This window comes from Podarcis melisellensis (genome assembly GCF_964234715.1).
Source record: "Podarcis melisellensis genome assembly, chromosome: 2".
Classification (NCBI taxonomy): Eukaryota; Metazoa; Chordata; class Lepidosauria; order Squamata; family Lacertidae; genus Podarcis; species Podarcis melisellensis.
The window spans coordinates 23,745,737-23,763,179 of NC_138529.1; the positions used below are offsets into that span (position 1 = coordinate 23,745,737).

Here is a 17,443-nt window from a genome sequence, read left to right on the forward strand (position 1 = left end):
AGATGCTTCCATCTCTAGTTTCAACAATTACTAGAATGGGTGCACAAATTCGAATAATAAATATGCCATGTAACTGAGTCTATATATCTACTACTTTAGCATACAAGCAGTGCAGAGAAACACATTTCTTGTATACAAATTACATATTATTGCTGCATCAATCAACCCTTTTGACCTTCTGGTGCTTACCTTTGGATCTCCAAGAACTGCAAATCCAACCGACAGTTTTCTTTTCTGTCCTCCACTTAGTTTTTTAGCTTGGTTATCTTTAAAGGGGTGCATATCCAAATCGAGTAAAACTTTCTGGACCTTAAACCAAGGACAAGAAGTATTTCATGTTAAATGCCCTATCCTTAAGGCTCAAGATGGCTTGCAGACATTATGGTAGTATAATGGAATATATTTATGAAAGCATAATGGAATATGGTCATTAGCCTGCACTCACCTCTTGTATCATATCATTGGGAGGTATTCCTTTAACTGAAGCTATTATTGATAAATTCTCTTCCACGGTTAATACATCAAAATATATATCTGACTGCTGGCAGACTCCAATTACCTTTCTTATATCTAGCATTTCATCTATTTCTGAAACTCTACAGCCATAAATCGATGCAAATCCTAATGCATGAAAAGCAAGGGTGGAAATGTTAACACTGTGATGGCTACCAGCGTAGAACATATATCTAAAGGCAGCTAGCTCAAACCTGAGGCAGAACACCCCCAAAAGTCAAGGTGTCTAATATCGCTGAACATGCAGAGTTGATTTTAAAATAAAAGCGATCAAAAAAAAATTATGCACTACCACCAACACGCACACAAATCAGAAAACATTAGAAACAGTACAGCTCTTGGAACTGATTTGTAAAGCTGTAGAGAAAAGAATGTATGCCACTAAACAGCTGGAAGCAGAAAGTGCAGAGAAAACACAGTGTCCAAATTCAGCATGCCACAATCATATGCATGTTGGCTAGAGCTGCCCTCTATGTTTAATTGTAAAAGTTGGAATTAGTTAATGAATGACTTGTTAATGAAGACCATTTGTGCCTTCTTGTCAGCTAGCTACCCTCAATAAGAGTGATGCTGGATGCCCAAAAAGTAACCTCTGGAAAGCAGGGATCACAGACCTGATCAGAGAGAGGGGGAACATTTTGAAAGAGAGCTGAACTGTTCTCCTGCACACTGCTTGAAATGAGGAATTGCTAAGCTTTACTGGCTGAATTAACCATTACTACTGGTTTGTAGCTGTGGAGTCACAGAAGCCTTGGGGCCACCATCTGCTGTAGTTCTTAATTGCAGCACACCTCAGTTGCCGCTGCACTGCAGCCTCTCTGCTGTGACCTGCTAGCTGGATTTCATTACCGTGGAACCTTGGAAGCCGAACACCTTTGAACTTGAATGTTTTGGCTCCAAAATGATTGAAAACCAGAAGTGATTGTTCCGGTTTTCGAACAATTTTTGGAAGTTGAACATCCAGCGCCTTGGTTTTCGAACTGTTCCAGGAGTCGAATGAACTCCCAGAACAGATTAAATTCGAAAACCAAGATATGACTGTACAGTATTGTGATGCTCTCAAATTCTGCATCTATGGGCCGAATCCCTTAACTAACCATGAGTAAGACCTAAGGGCACAAACTTCCTTTGGCATAGATGGACCCTGAGAGACAGTGGAATAAACTAGACTAAAATATATTTTTGTATTGCTCCCTACATTGTTAATCTCTTGTTGATCCACTATTATTTGAATAAATAGCACTGCCTGCATGTGTGTGTGTGTGTGTGTGTATTGAGAGAAGGCTTCTATTCAAAGATTAAAATGTCCCAGGTTTCCTGAGTGGGGTTTTGAGTCAGAACCTACATTAAGCCCATCCCAAGGGTTACATATTTCAAAACAAAAACCACAAAATAGGCTTCCAGGGGATTTCTTCCATTAACGCTCTTTAAGACAAATGCAAAGAGAACAGAAGTAGGCACATATTTACCATCAGAAGGTGGGGACAATCCACAAAGAATGTTCATTAATGTTGTTTTTCCTGTTCCACTATGTCCAAGTAATGCTGTGATCTGACCCTCATAAATGTCAAAGGATAAACCTAATAAGAAATGAAACAGGAAGGGGATTAATTAATGGCTTTATATAGTATTGCTACAAGCTTCAGGAAGTATTTAGCCACTGCTACATAGAGTACACTATCAATTACTCTTAAGAAAAACCCCACCATTAACAGAACATTTAATATTTAATAAAGCCAAACACACAGTTGTGTACAGATTGAGTTTGTTTTGACTGATGTTTCCTTATCAAGATATTTACTGATTACAGATGAGTAGTCAGTAAAGAGAAACTCACCTACATACTATATCATTGCTCCCATTGGCCATGTTTGCATTGAGCCTTGGCCTCATGTGCTCCGCTTTTCTCGTCTGGTTTGGTCAAGAGCAGTTTGGAAGTAAGAACCCCAGTTTGAACAGGAGTGCACAATCCTAAGATTTGGTGCAGCTTATTTCTCCTTCATCACACCATGCTAAACCATGGTTAAGTGTGTGATTTAGGTAAAGCAAAAGCAAAATCTTCTGGACTCACCCTGCCGGGCACATGGGAGGAAAAGACGGAAGTGCGCAAGCCCAAGTCTTGCTGAAACTCATTTCTGCTAGTGCATGTTGTGCTCAACCATGGTTTAGCATGACATGCAAATAGTCACTGTCAGAAAACAACAAACAGGCAACACTTAAAGAACAAGGCTTCACACTTGTGGCAGATAGCTGAAAACCTAAGTCTTACTTTTCAGGGCCTCCACAGTTTCACCTTTTTTAATATATGATTTCTGGACATTATTGATTCTGAAAGAAGAAAAGATAAACATTTTGAGAAATGGATGCAATGAGGGGGAGTCTGAACCACAGGATACAGTGAAAAAGATGAAATGGAACATTTCTAAACCACAAATACCACTTTTTGCTATTTGGCTTCCTGTCAAACTAAGGAAAATATGGGTAAATGGCACCCAAGGTTAATTGGATTGAATATGCCTCACTTCTGATTGAAACTAAGCTGGTTCCTATGCAAAGACCTACATAGTACTTTGAGTGCTTAGCAAAATGACCTTCCTTGCCTCAATTGCAAACTGACTAGTCAACATGCAACAGAGATTTGTACATGCAGTGACTCCCTTGTTGACTCTTATCAGGAAAGAAATATTAGTACGTGCAACATGCAACATTTGCATCTTAAGCAATACATGGAGCTTCAGATCACTTGCACAGGTACTGGTCTACAATGTATGTTTTGATAGAACCAAAACGGATTAACACTGTCTTTTCTCAATATGGACTTTTTTTTCTTTGCCAATAATATCACTTCACAGGACAATGACAAACTATATTTGCATATGAAAACTATCACATTGCTCCTCTTGAGTGTGCATAATAAAACTGACAAATTAATTATCACTGCATTCATACTTCACACAGCAGCCATGTTTGCTTGCAATGTTAAGCCAAGGACCCTGGCTTTATAAACCATAATGTACATGCAGAGGATTACTCAACTCTTTCCTCTTCCCTTCACGTGACCTAGGAGTGTGGTTTGTTTATCACCAATGAACCAGAATTTGAAAATCAACAGCAAGCCTTGATTTAAGGCTGCCTACCAAGAGTTGCTTGTTAGGGAGAAATGAACAACACTCCTGCATTCAAATGTCAGGCTGAGCTGATTTGCTTGCAGCAATCAGAAAGTGTGTGCATGCTGCTTGTACACAAAATTATTTATTAAGCCAAGGTTCTTTATCAGTTTCTTTCTAAGTGCAAAAACAATTAATAACTGACAATAGGTTCAAGTTAAACTTCAGCATCACCCGTCATACCTAATAGCTTCTCTTCCCTGGAATTCGGAAGATATAGGCTCAACAATCTCATTGAATTCTAAGCTTCCATTAATGCTACTTTCATACAATTCCTTGTAATTTCTTGTTCGCTTTACCCAAAATGAGGGCTTTAGGAAGAAGAAAAAGCTTCGACGCAATCCGTATTCCCCTGGGGGTAAAAAAAGATGAGAAAGAATCTGTAAACATATGGATTACACAGTAAAATTACATGTTTGGAGTGTTTTCTGTTTATCATTTGCTAATTTTTAGACTTGTGCAAACTATATCCCTTATTTTGTAACCCAGGAAATCTTCCTGTACTACAGACTGGCATGTAATTTTTAGCATAAATTACAAATACATCTTTGGTGCCACAGACATACATACACACTATGCACAAGTTGAAATTCTGCTTTAATTTTATATGGATGTGCTATTTATTTCTGTTTATTTCTTGCCTCCAAATCTAAGGAGGTTTGGGATATAAAAGTTTTGCATTTAAAATGCCCATGATTAACGACCATTTCTGAATCCTACAGGAGTATTAGAGCAATAGCATAGAATAGAATAGAATAGTAAAAGACACATTCAAACTTTATGACTCCTAAGCTTTTCTGTATTTATCAAAACGCTTAGGCACCCAGTCAATTTCAATTTATGATGTGTAGATGTATGCCTTGTACCACGCTTAGGAATAGTAGACCATGTATGCAAATTATAGGCAAATTTCTTTAATTAACACAGAAGATACTAAAAGCGATTTTGTCAAATAGAGTTCAGCCAGTGATAATAATAGTTGTCCATTCAGATTAGGATGGTTTTATTAAGCACAGACAGATATGTGGGTGATTTACTATTATTTATTAGTAGACCAGAAACATATATACCAGAATTATGAAATATAACTTATAGTTTGGGTAGTTTGGGGTATATGATTAACAGGTTCCAGTCTGCATTAATCCCAGTGGGGATTTTAAATCACATACATTGTATATGAACTGGCAATTTTGATAGTGCCCAGAGGTCATAACATATCCAGACATTTTGGTTCTGCGACATATCTCCCAAATGATTAGAATGAATTTAAAGAGGTTGAGAATGAACATTTCTAGTATGGGCACAATTTCACTAAGGATGATGATACACTTAAAATGAGTACCGTATTTCATCAATACGGTATAATATACATTACAGTACTTAATATGCAACCAAACCCTTGATGTTGTTCAGGTTTTTTTGTATTTTTCTTTGATTCTAACATACCTGGAATCACTTGATCGAAATAAATCCCTAGGAGCAGGTAAAGCATACTATCAAGGGTCAATAGCGTATAAGCAATAATTAGTGGATAAGGGCCATGAGTTATATGTGAGAAAATAGCTCCTTCTTCATAATCTTCCAGATGCATCACCTGCAAACACATATAATTGCAGCTATGTGACAGCGTTAGTTTACTAAAATAGTAAGGTAAATAATGTAACACTATATAAACCTTGATGATGATCATCAAGTTGCCATCATATGTAGGGGTGATGGGGCAGGTTCCTCATTTGGGCAGACAATTATGAGCTAAAGCGGAGAACATTCAAGCTATCCCCCTCCCACCCCCAGTCCTAAATTATTAACTGCTGATCCCCTGTGAGTACAAAACCCTCTATATTTCATGGTTGGTAAGGCAGCAAAGATTGTTGAGGAGTGGGATGCCATTTTTCTGTCTCCTCTACCTTTAGGGCAGTTGTGGCCACAGCAACAGGAGGGAAGGTTGAATGTGTCTGTCTCTCTCTCTCCCAACCATTATCCTCCCACTCTCTTCCAGATCTTCCCTTTCCTGAATCCCCGGGAAGCATAATTTCCTCCAAAGACAAAATGACCAAACTAACATCAGGGTTTCAGAGAAATGGAATGCTACTGTGGCAGCATTCCAGACACCAAGGAAAGCGGAAGAGAAAAAGAAGTGGGGAGGTAAGTTCACTGTTACCACCATAGCTGGTGGATGGGAGTGAGAAGGTGTTCTTCCACAGTTTGGATTAATATCTGACCCAGAAGAAAAACTCAGTGGCTTTAAAGCTGACTTCTGCTCATACAACGGGATTCCACTACAGAGCCAGTGTGGTGTAGTGGTTAAGAGCGGTGGACTTGTAATCTGGTGAACCGGGTTCGTGTCCCCGCTCCTCTACATGCGGCTGCTGGGTGACCTTCTCTGAAGTCTCCCAGCCTCACTCACCTCACAGAGTGTTTGTTTTTGGGGAGGAAGGGAAAGGAGAATGTTAGCCGCTTTGAGACTCCTTAGGGTAGTGATAAAGCGGGATATCAAATCCAAACTCCTCTTCTTCTACCTTCCTTTTTCCCACCCTGCATCCTCAAAATCTGCTCCAGAGAGTTGGGGGAGCCTCTAGAGAAAATGTTTTGAGGTGAACGGGAGACTGCAGAGGCGGAGACTGCTATGCTAGCAAAAGTCCGCTTGTGATACACTGAAAACTACACATTTATGACAGGAAGCTGCAAAATTTAACATAAAAAGTCTGCAACACACAGTGTTCTTTGAACTTCTGACAATTGTGTTACTTATTACAGTGGATTTTTCTCATCAGTTAAAATGTCTACTTAATAACGGATTAGAAAACAACAAGAAACACATATATAAAAAGTTCAAAGCAAGTTCTAGGTCTGTTATAATACATTATTCCAAGATGAAAGATTTAAACTATTATAACATCTCATAGTAGAACCACAGTGATGGGTGCATGCCACAGTAACAAACAAATACTTTACTAACCTGTACAACACCAATTAAAAAGGGGCATTCACACAGTGGGCTTAGTGACCACACAAAAGACTTTGGAAAATCTTCCAACAGGGCAATGCTCAGGCCCACAGCACCAAAAGCCACAGTTGTGAAAAACTGAGCTGAACCAGCATAGTTCACTTTTTTGAAAAGAGAGGTTAGCAAAAACGCAAAGGAAATCTAAACAGAAATAGAAAGCGTATTTTCAGTGCACAATAGGACTTGATTAAAATTGCTAGAATCTCAATTTTTATATGTGACCATCATAACTATTGTTTCACTTAGTATTTGCTAAAGACAATATAATATGCTAATGAAAGACATCAGTTGGCTAACAGGCTGAGGATATTCTTCCTAAGAGTACTATCTCCTTTGCAAAATGCAACATCAAAATTTCCCAAATTCGTTATGAAATCAGAGTGGGAAATCTAAGGTAGCAAGGAGCACATTAACAAAATATAATGTGATTTTTAAGGAATGATTCTTTTGCAATAAAAACAGGTCACCTTTTCAAAAATGATCACTTTCAATTCAAGGTTCAGAAAGACAATAAATGGCCAAGATGCAATTCAAATCACAGTGCAGCTCTTACATTTAATGAGGTTTTCAAAGTTAAGCAACTACTGGTATGTATTTTGCTTTGATTCAATGAAAAGACAGGCTGCAGAAGCTGCTGCTCATGGAAGCGAGATGGGAGGGAACTTTTCCAATTCTCCCTTCCCACGACAGCCTTCTGAGTCACCTGCCATGCCCTTCTATGAATGAGATGTCCCATGAGCAGAACTCTACAATTATATCCCATTTTCTGGCCAAGATTGGTTCCCAAAGAAGTTTAAAATTAAAATCCGTATAAACAATATGTTATTATTTCCCGGGGGGGGGGGGGTAATTGTTCTCAACCCAATCAGCATATTCTCAAGGGGCAGAAGGAATCGCAGATAGATTCAGGGACTGGTTGATGGTAAAGATGCCAGCCCACAGAAGCAGTCTTTCCACTAAACTTCATCCAAATGTACGGACTATACACATTATAGTAGAGGCCTGATTGTATAATATGCAGCCTATATAAACCTTTCATGTAAATAATGGGCAGATTGTGCAGAACAGAGAGCAAGATCAGAATTTGACTTTAAAGGCCCTTGAATATACAGTCCATTTACATATGCTATATTCATAAATTCGGAATAAGTGCAAAATCAGTACCCACAGGTCACCTTCTCTTCTTGCTATAAATAGATGTTTCCATACATTAAATGTTAGGAGCCAGAAGACTTTGGGCCAAACTAAACATAGGTATGCTTGAGAAATCTGAACTTTACAAATTCCAATATGAATTGACCTAATCCAAAACTCCTGGGCTAATGTGTGGAACAGAACATTGCTATTTTAATCACTTCTCTGAATGTTGCAACACAGCGATTATCCCAAAAAAGTTTTAACATTTTGAGATAAAATACATTCAATAACACTTATTTATATGCAAATTGTGCAAACTTTTTAAAAAGAAAGTAAATTAGTACAGAAATGGGACAGAATGGGCATATAAGTGAATACATGCAAAAGACACATGGACTAAAATAGGAATGGACAAATTGGTCTAAATAACCGAGATGGGGCAATCATAAGGGTCTTAGGCACATTCACATGTCATGGTGGGAAAGAGGACTACATGAAAAGAAATACAGTCTGTTCTCCCCAACTCCCACCAGCACCACATTCCATTGCTTCAAGCAATTCTACCCAGCTCAATTCTTCTACCCAATTGTCCCACTATCAAAGATGAGCTGGAATAAGACTGCTTAATGAAACAAAGCACAGTGAAGTGGCGAGTTTCGCTCATCTCCCCAAGTATGCCCTTTCATATAAAAGATATACTGCCCTTCCAATTGCACTTGGCATCTGAACAAAAACAGCAGACAGGTAGATGGGTGGCAAGCCTGTCACATGCAGTTTGGTCCCGAGAAACACAGATAAATCAGAAACAACATGCTTTATGTAGGGCCACCCTTGTGCAGAATGCTGTGGACAGACTGGCAATGGGAACAGACTACTGCCCACACACGGCATCAATGTTAATAGTCCTGCCCTGACTTCCCATCTACTTGCACTCGTGTGCTTTTGAACTGCTAGGTTGGCAGGAGCTGGGACCATGGAATGGGAGCTCACCCCGTTGCACGGATTCAAACCGCCAATCTTCCGATCGGCAAGCCCAAGAGGCTCAGTGGTTTAGACCACAGCGCCATGACTGTGCTGGCATAACAGTATGCCTACATAATGTGCTACAGAAGGAGAGGAATTCTGTTCTGACTAAAATGTTAACCCTGATTGTGGTATAACATTACAACAAAAGAGCTTGCATTAGTTCAGAGACTCCTGCTGCTGTAAATGGACACTTCAACATTACTGCCTTCTGCACTACACAAGGAGAGGAATTCAACAAATGTTGCAGGCAATCATGACACACCAACAGCTGTATATAAGACTCAGACGGGGACAACACAGTTCAGACAACTAGGCAAGTTACACTACTCTGTGCATGTGTCCAGAGAAATCACAGAAGAACTCTGGAAACTTATTAGCCCTGTATGTTTACTGTTTGTGCAAAGTTAAAAAGGTTACGATTATGTGTATCTTTTCAGAATTCTTGCAAATACCCTGTCTCTCAGGATCCCAGATAATGCACAATAACTTCCATTGCTACCATTGGCCACCACACACAGTTAAACGGAAGCCCAGTGGGTGGGGGGGAAGGCAGGAATCCATGCCTGAAACATTACTTCTCCAGATCTCTCCCATTTTTGTCCAATCCTCGCCCACTGCTACAATATGGACAGTGTAAACTCCCAATAATCTTTTCGCCTTCAACGGCAACCAATATTGTCTCCAACTCAGGGTACGTACACACTCTGCAGGAAGAGGGGATGTTTGCCATGAAGGCGGGATCTCAACGCATACCAGCAGAGGCAATGAGATGCACAGCTACCTTTGAGACTGAGAAGTGGAGCACTTGACCCCAATGATGCCTAGTATAAGCTCTCTTCCCTGCCAGGTCAGATGGAGCAAAGAAGGTGGCACGCAGCACTAAAGGCAGAAATAGACAGGATGGGATAAAGGGGGCTGAGCAAAAGTGACAAACCATTGGCTCTATGGGTTCCACAAGGTCCACACATCACCTTTTTTCAATTGGCTGTCGCATTGCTTTGCCTCAGGTATGCCGTCTTCCAGTCCTTTTAATGAGAGACTGTACCCACGTGAGACCTCGTGCATACTAAACTTGTGCTGGGTTCTTTAAAAATTCCCTTAGTCCTGGTTTATATAGTTGGGTCCTGCTATCTCCCGCTACATACTGCATAGCTCATTTCTGCTGCGTTAAAAAGCAGGTCCTCCAGGAGCAGCCTCCAGGAGCAGCCTGTTGAGGTCCTTGCTCTTCCTTATGTGTTATGTTCCTGTCCTTTCCAAATAGCTTGCTCATCCCAAAATCTGTATCTTTGGGGGAACATTATTGTCCAATTCAGCTTAAACCTTCTTGGGAATCCATTGTGTTAGTGCTGTGATCAGAGTGGCCAATCTGAATGCCTTTGTGCACTTGAATGACTTTGTGCACTTGTCTGTCAAAAGATGCTTGTTTGCAGACTGCCTGTGTAGCACTATTAGGGGGATTTATAATCCTTCTCAATAAGAAGCGATCCCTGAAGGGTTTTCACTGTACGTATCAGCTATTATGCTCCTGCTCACTAAACCATAGTGGTCTATACTGGGCACAGTGTTGTGGAGCCTTTGGGGCTGCTGGGTTATATTTTATATATGTTCTAGCTAGGGTGACATGATGCCATCACTCTTGTTGACCGGATCTGTCCATGGATGGCTAATACGGCGAAGCTATCAGCATTCAGTGTTGCGAATTGGTGGGGTGGCAGAATTGCCATGGAGGCTGTAGGTGTGTCTGTTAGACCTGCTACATTTTATCTGGGTAGAAGTAACATTATTCTGGTGGAAATCCATAGCATCTTCCCTTAACGCCCCTGCGATTACCCCTAAATTAGTGAGTACCTGTGAAACACCATCATAGGATACCTCTATGTCAACAGGTAGGACAATCCTAAAACACGTAGCTTCAGCATATTGGCAATGAGCAAGCACACATACATACACACTTACGGAGGATAATCCATATAGGAAAAAAAGAAGAAATATCACAAAGCTGCTACTTTGGGGAAAGAGCGAAGAAAATGTTGCAATAACCGACATGAGAAGGGACATGACAAGAATCAGACTGGTGTAGAGCAAGACCCAAGAAAGCCTAGAAAAAGGGAAAACACAATGAAGGCTCATGAATTCAAAGTTATCTATACGAACTACTAAGTTGAAGCTAAATATTAGTCAATACTAAAAGTGATAACTCTCAAATGGACCCTTGCCTGAAATTAATGAAGCACACAATCACAGTAAGCATGACAAGATGAATTACTTCATATTCATCTAAAATATTTGCAATGTACATAGTAAGCCACAAACCAAGAAAAGTAATTTTTGCTGCATAAGTTGCTCATGGGAAGAAAATAACTAGTTAATTTAGGCTTAGAGCTTATGTGGGCATTTCCACTGAAATAAACAAGTGGTACATATATTGTCTGCTGCCAGTGAAAGGCTTCTCTGGGAAGGAATCATTTGGACACCACTGGGGTACAAGCAATACATATGACTTGAGGACAAAATGATGGAGGTCCTCTCATCTTGTGAAGTCTGCCGGAGATTAAGAGTTGGCAAGACCAAAAGTGAAGAGTGAACACGATTTGTCCCTGCAGACCTCACAAGCTGGGAGGTGGTCCATCATTTTGCCAGCTTTGAATTGGCTCAGAAAAGTGATCCAAGGGTTTTGGAAGGGCTTCGATAGGGCCAACTCACCCATGAGGCAAAGTGAGGTGACTGCCTCGGGTGGTAGGATCTACAAGGCCAGCAGATCTGGCCTCCAAGGAATGCATCGCCCATTGCTACTGCTGCTACCATGGTGGCAGTGATGGCTGCAATGTGCTCCTTAGAGGCTGAATCTGTTGCCTTCTCAGCAGCCCCTCCCATGCTGCTTCCACAGCAGCTTCTTGGCGATTCAAAGTTGGCCCCTTTGACTCCCAATTTAACCACTGAGAAAGATTGATTTTATTCCCTTCCCCCTTGTTTCTGATGTAGATTTCCATTCCTCTCCTGTACTCTGGTGAGGGAGAGCCATTTTGTGGTTTGCCTCAGGTGCCAAAATGTCTTGGGCCAGCCCTGGATCACTTCCAATTTAATCCAAGGTGATCTTGGGAGCGCTCACCCATATATTCTAGTTGCATGTAGTTCTATTTCCATTCCTAATATACCATGCACTTCACACAATGATGTTACCTGGCAAAATGGATATTGTCTATTTTAATAAATCACTCAAACTTCTCAAGGCAGCAGGGATTGAATAAAACAGTTGGTATAATTGACATTCTATCTAACTTGTCTCAAAACCTTGGGCAAAAAGATGGTTGAAATTTTGACAAGAAGTAAATGCACAATGTTGGTGCATGACACCCCTCAGAGTGGTGTTCATTCCACAAGTGTTTTATTACAGCAGCAATATTTTATAATAGGCATTTTTTAATCATGTGGTAATCTCAAACAAATAAACTGCAGAAAGAGGGGTTTTCATAAACTACAAGAAAGAATGAATGGGAATGAAATAAAATTGAACGGAAAATTAGAGAAGAGAAATGAAATTGATTTGGCTATGGAGAAGAGAAATAAACTAGAGAAAATAAATGGAAATAAACTGAAATGGAGAGTAGGGATGAAATGAAGGCTTAAAAGTCTGCAGTTGAATGACAGATAATATAGAGAAGATCACCAACAGTAACAGCACAGAAAATACCTGTAGATTGAAGAATGAGCGTCTGCATATCTGCTCAGAAGCAAGACACAGTCTCAATAGTTTACGCATCTGGAAAAATATCTGGAAAAATACTTTGGGCCCTACACTCTTATTAATATCTGTATAAGTAGCCTACACATGTAAATTCTATAATGGGAATTGTAATGCAAAAATATGCTGTGTTGCAACAACAAATATTAACTGAAAAGAGGTGTTTGACCTTTTGTCTTCTACTCATTGGACATATTGACTTTTCCCATTTAGATCTGCATTCTTTTCACAAGAATAGCCAACCAAATGTTCCACGCAGCTTGTAAGACAAGCATGAGGGCAACAGCATCCCCCACCCCATTGTCCCTTAACATCTGATTACTTAGGGAGAGACAGAAACACAGTTTTTATTTTATGTGTGGCTGTATGAGCTCTTCTGGGTGCATGACAGAGACAGAGAGGCGGCTTTGTGTGTTGCCATTTCTCAGGCTTTGGCATTGTGTTCCCATATATAAAATGGGGAAATCATTTCCTCAAAGTCTTCTACATGCCCATTTCCTTGATCATATAATGCATATCACATGCAGCTTGGTTCACTGCCTTAAGGTTAAAGTTAGCACACAAATGGGACCACTTAAATTAACCAAAGATGTTCACATAGAAAAACTGTCACAAGAACACCATGATGATGTTAGCTTTGATCCTAAAACAACAAAAAAATTCATAGAAGAAAAAAACACTGTGCCTTCCTTACTCCTGTAACCTTTCCAGAGGGGTTGTGGGGGTGTAGGGTGTTAAAGTTATAAGTTTAAAAGCACATAACATGCTGCGTTTGAATGCACTACATTTAAAATGCTGCAAAAGCAACAGAAAAGGCTGGCATTTTTCCAGTTCAGTAAGATAAGCTACCTGACGACTCATTACCAGAAATTCACAGCAGGAAGCTGAAACTTAAGCCTGTATGTGAGTTTGTTGGTGTTTGATAGCAGCAGTATCATCAACAGAAGAGTTGCAGAAAAGCTCTGCAAAGATGAGTAAATTCAGGTTCTCCCGCTGGGACCAGAGGGGGGAAAGTATAAAGGACTGAACCCCATTGTTCGTTTGTAATGGGTTACTTTGTTATTTTGTGACATTTATCTTATTGAAACTAGTATTTAAGACTGTTCCGCAGGAAAGCTTTTAAACTCATAATTGTAGTGGAGAAAATCCAACTCTATGCAAGATCCAGTTCAGAGATTCTGCTGAACGTTGGGTGGTGTCCTCCTGAGCAATGCGGGAGGGTTGATGGAGGGTTTCTAATTTTTAGTGATTCTCCCTTCCCTCAACAGGTGCAACATGTTCTAGATCACTGAAACATTCTGGAGAGACCTCTGGTCCTCTGGAGAGGCTTGCTTGCTCGCTTGCATAAATACATACACACATACACACACACTTGCGAATCACTTCACATAAAACATCCCAAAGTGATTTACCAATAAAAATACAAGTGCAGAGTACAGCCACAGAGACAAGATGATCTTTCAGGTATCCTGGTCCCAAGCTGTTATAATAGGGCTTTGTAAACCAGTACCAAGTCTCAGATGGCTGCAGCAGGGGAGGAAGGCACAGGAATCTTTCCTTTTATGAACGTTCTTAAGTTGGCTTAACTTATTATGTGCTGCTTCTTCCTGGAGTATCATAACGCAGTGATATCAGATAAATAAATGGAACAAAAGTTGCATTAACATCAAAGAACTAATAAATATGCATACCAAAAAGCTGTGTCTTGAAGTCCCATTACCATTAAAAATTCCTTCAGTTTCTTCTCTTTTTCTGTCATAATATGAATAGTCAAAAAATAGCCAAAAGGTGAAAAGGCAATAACTAAGTAAATTAAGATTACTGCACGAAAGAAATTATCTATTTCCACAACAGCAGACTTTCCCATCTTGACAGCTTTTGTTGATTCCAGTTCTTCCAAAACTGATTTATTAGTCTTCAACTAAGAAAAATGAAATGTTAAAATCAGATTTCAAATTACTGTAGCAGCTATTTCAACAGGCATTTTTTATTTCCAAAATAAACTGTAAATCTGCAAATACCAATCTCATTGCTTTAACTAGTTTTTATACCAAACTTATCTTACTGCCGTGAAACTCAAAAGGGATCCTTCACAACAGCATTCTGTTTACAAGGTATAGTGAGTGCCCAGAGTTTGCCTTGTTCTGCTTTCACCAAGTTCACATTTTCCAAAAGTGGGTATGGCAATCTTTATAAATTACAGTTTATTCTGTCTCTCACAGGTACAATAAACCTACCATTAAAATTATGGACTGGTGATTTCTTCATCAGAGGGCAAACGGGCAAATTTAGCAGGGGATCAAATACTTTCCCCCCTACTGTACATTCAGGATATCAGTTCAGTATGTCAAAATCCCTCTTTAAAAAATCAGTACCAAATTATTTTACTATATGAAAGAGTGGCCACATAGATTCTGCAGCATTAATTATTACCCAGATATTCATGAACTGGAAATCTTCATTACTCAGAGTTCTAGAATATCAGTATGGCAGGATGCAATTGCTGGATCTAGTAGCCCAGTGTAGTGAAGCAGTCTTTTAGTCTGGCAGCACCTATACTTCCAAATTCCTTTCCAATTGTCATTAGGCACGCACTTTCACTTCATATAAATGCCGGCTGAAAACTGTTTTTTCAGCAAGCCTACTCAGACATATAATTTAAGTATCTATATTTGTTTTTAAAAGTTTTACTGATTATTTTATGTATACAGTGGTACCTCAGCTTTCGAACATCTCCATTCACAAACGTTTCGGTTTCCGAACGTCGTAAACCCAGAAGTAAATGCTATGGTTTTCAAACTCACCTTGGAAGTTGAACATGCCATGCGGCTTCCGTATTGAGGCTTCCGTAATGAGTTTTTGGTTTTTGAACGTTTCGGATCTCGAACTGTCTTCCAAAACTGATTACAGTGGTGCCCCGCAAGACGAATGCCTCGCTAAACGAAAAACCCGCAAGACGAAAGGGTTTTCCGATTTTTAGCGGCTTCGCAAGACGAATTTCCCTATGGGCTTGCTTCGCAAGACGAAAGCCCATAGGAAATCTCCGGGGACAGCGGGGAAGCGCAGTGCACCTTCTCCTCTGTTCCTGGACCTGTCCTAAGGCTTGCGGTGGGAGGTCTGGGAACAGAGGACAAGGCGCGAAGGGCTTCTCCTCTGTTCCCGGGGCTTGCGGTGGGAGGAGGGTTTTTCCTCCCCACCGCCAACATTCAAAACAGCATTCTGAATGTTGGCGGTGGGGAGGAAAGCCCTCCTCCCACCGCAAGCCTTCAGGACAGGTCCGGGAACAGAGCGGAAGGTGCGCAGGGCTCCCCAAGCTGCGAATGTCTGCCCCGCGCGAGGGTCGCTCTGCTTAAGAGCGCCCCTCACGCGGGGCAGCAGGCTGCTATCCGCAGCTTGGAGAGCCCTCTGGACCTCTTCTGAAGGCGGGCGGGGGGGGGCAAAGGTCTTTGCTCCCCCCCCCGCCTGCCTTCAAAAGCCGTCCGGGAGCATTTTAAAATCGCCCCGGGACAACGGAGGAATTCTCCGCTGTCCTGGGGTTTTTTAAATGCTGGCGGGCGGCAGAGAAGTCTCCGCTGTCACGGGAAGGCAGGGGGGGGAGCAAAGACTTTCGCCCCCCGCCAGCCTTCAGAAGAGGTCGGGGGACAGACTGTCCCCGGACCTGGTCTGAAGGTGGTTTCCATAGGAACGCATTGATTGATTTTCAATGCATTCCTATGGGAAACCGTGCTTCGCAAGACGAAAAACTCGCAAGACGAAAAGACTTGCGGAACGAATTAATTTCGTCTTGCGAGGCACCACTGTATGTTTCAAAACTGAGGTACCATGGTATTTGACAACTTTGTGAATTTTAGCAGTGTTTTCTTGATAAATGTATGTGCCGTGCTTAAATAGTGGTTTATGAAATTTCATAAATAAAATTTTAATGGTGACTCTCACAAACTTTTTCCTCGCTTGGTTTGTGAGGAAAAAAATACAAAGTAGTGTTTGCTGGATACATATTGGTAATTGCTACAGTGTCTATGAAAGGATACATATGGGTGTCAAATACAAATTCATGTGAGTAGAACTTCACTCAGAGGGTACTCCCACTGGCAGAAGAAGAGGGGTGAGGCAAATTTGACTAATTATCTCATGCCTATAAAACCCCCATGTCCCACCCTCAATTCTGCTTTGAAGGCTTCCACAACTCTCTAAAACAACATGCAAGGTGAGCTGCATAGGAAAGGAGGTAATCAGAAAAAAACTGCCTCCTCCCACCATTTCGTCCTGGAATAGAATGAATACTTCCATTTGCAGAAAGGTAACTCAAGATTCAAATCATGGCTTTTAACACATATATTTATACTACGTATATACACGGGGCTCCATAACTGGCCATAGTTCCTTAGGGGTATATATACAGTATTCATTTGCATAAATGTATATGGTAACACTCAGAACAAATTATATGCCCTTAATGGTTGACACAGATATCCTGATGGAAATTACTGCCTAAACTTAACATTCAGTGATGAACGGAACTGTTACTATCATGCCTTAGGCTTAGGGGAAAGCACCTCATTGCATTTGTTCACACATCACACTGAGCCAAACAAAAACAAACAAACCTCTCAGAAAGGAGATTAGAGCTGCTTTGCTCTTCCCTAATTGTTCTGTACTGTGCTGCTGACTTAGCATGTCATCCAAACTTGCATTTGTGGTTTCGCTTTCCCAAACAAGCCGTGAGCTGTAAACCACGGAAGCAGCCATGGTTGCAGTTCGTGGTTTGTCTGGGGAGAGCTAAATCATGAAAGCAGCTATGATCTCTTATCCAGGAGCCCACGCATTTGCTGATTTGGCTTAACATGATGT

At 40.7% G+C, this 17,443-nt stretch overlaps 1 protein-coding gene across 4 annotated transcripts in view; it reads right to left on the reverse strand.

Moving 5' to 3' along the window:
• The window catches only part of LOC309363334 (cholesterol transporter ABCA5-like), a 51,608-nt gene that overhangs the window by 26,846 nt on the left and 7,319 nt on the right, over window positions 1–17,443 (reverse strand). For all 4 annotated transcript variants that reach the window (XM_081899529.1, XM_081899527.1, XM_081899528.1 and 1 more), the window contains 9 exons: window positions 14,284–14,513; window positions 10,807–10,948; window positions 6,640–6,828; window positions 5,127–5,274; window positions 3,864–4,032; window positions 2,783–2,841; window positions 1,983–2,093; window positions 446–621; window positions 190–309 (listed from right to left, as the gene is read on the reverse strand). In XM_081899529.1, the coding sequence (XP_081755655.1) occupies window positions 190–309; window positions 446–621; window positions 1,983–2,093; window positions 2,783–2,841; window positions 3,864–4,032; window positions 5,127–5,274; window positions 6,640–6,828; window positions 10,807–10,948; window positions 14,284–14,513 (1,344 nt within the window). The remainder of the gene's footprint in view (window positions 1–189; window positions 310–445; window positions 622–1,982; window positions 2,094–2,782; window positions 2,842–3,863; window positions 4,033–5,126; window positions 5,275–6,639; window positions 6,829–10,806; window positions 10,949–14,283; window positions 14,514–17,443) is intronic.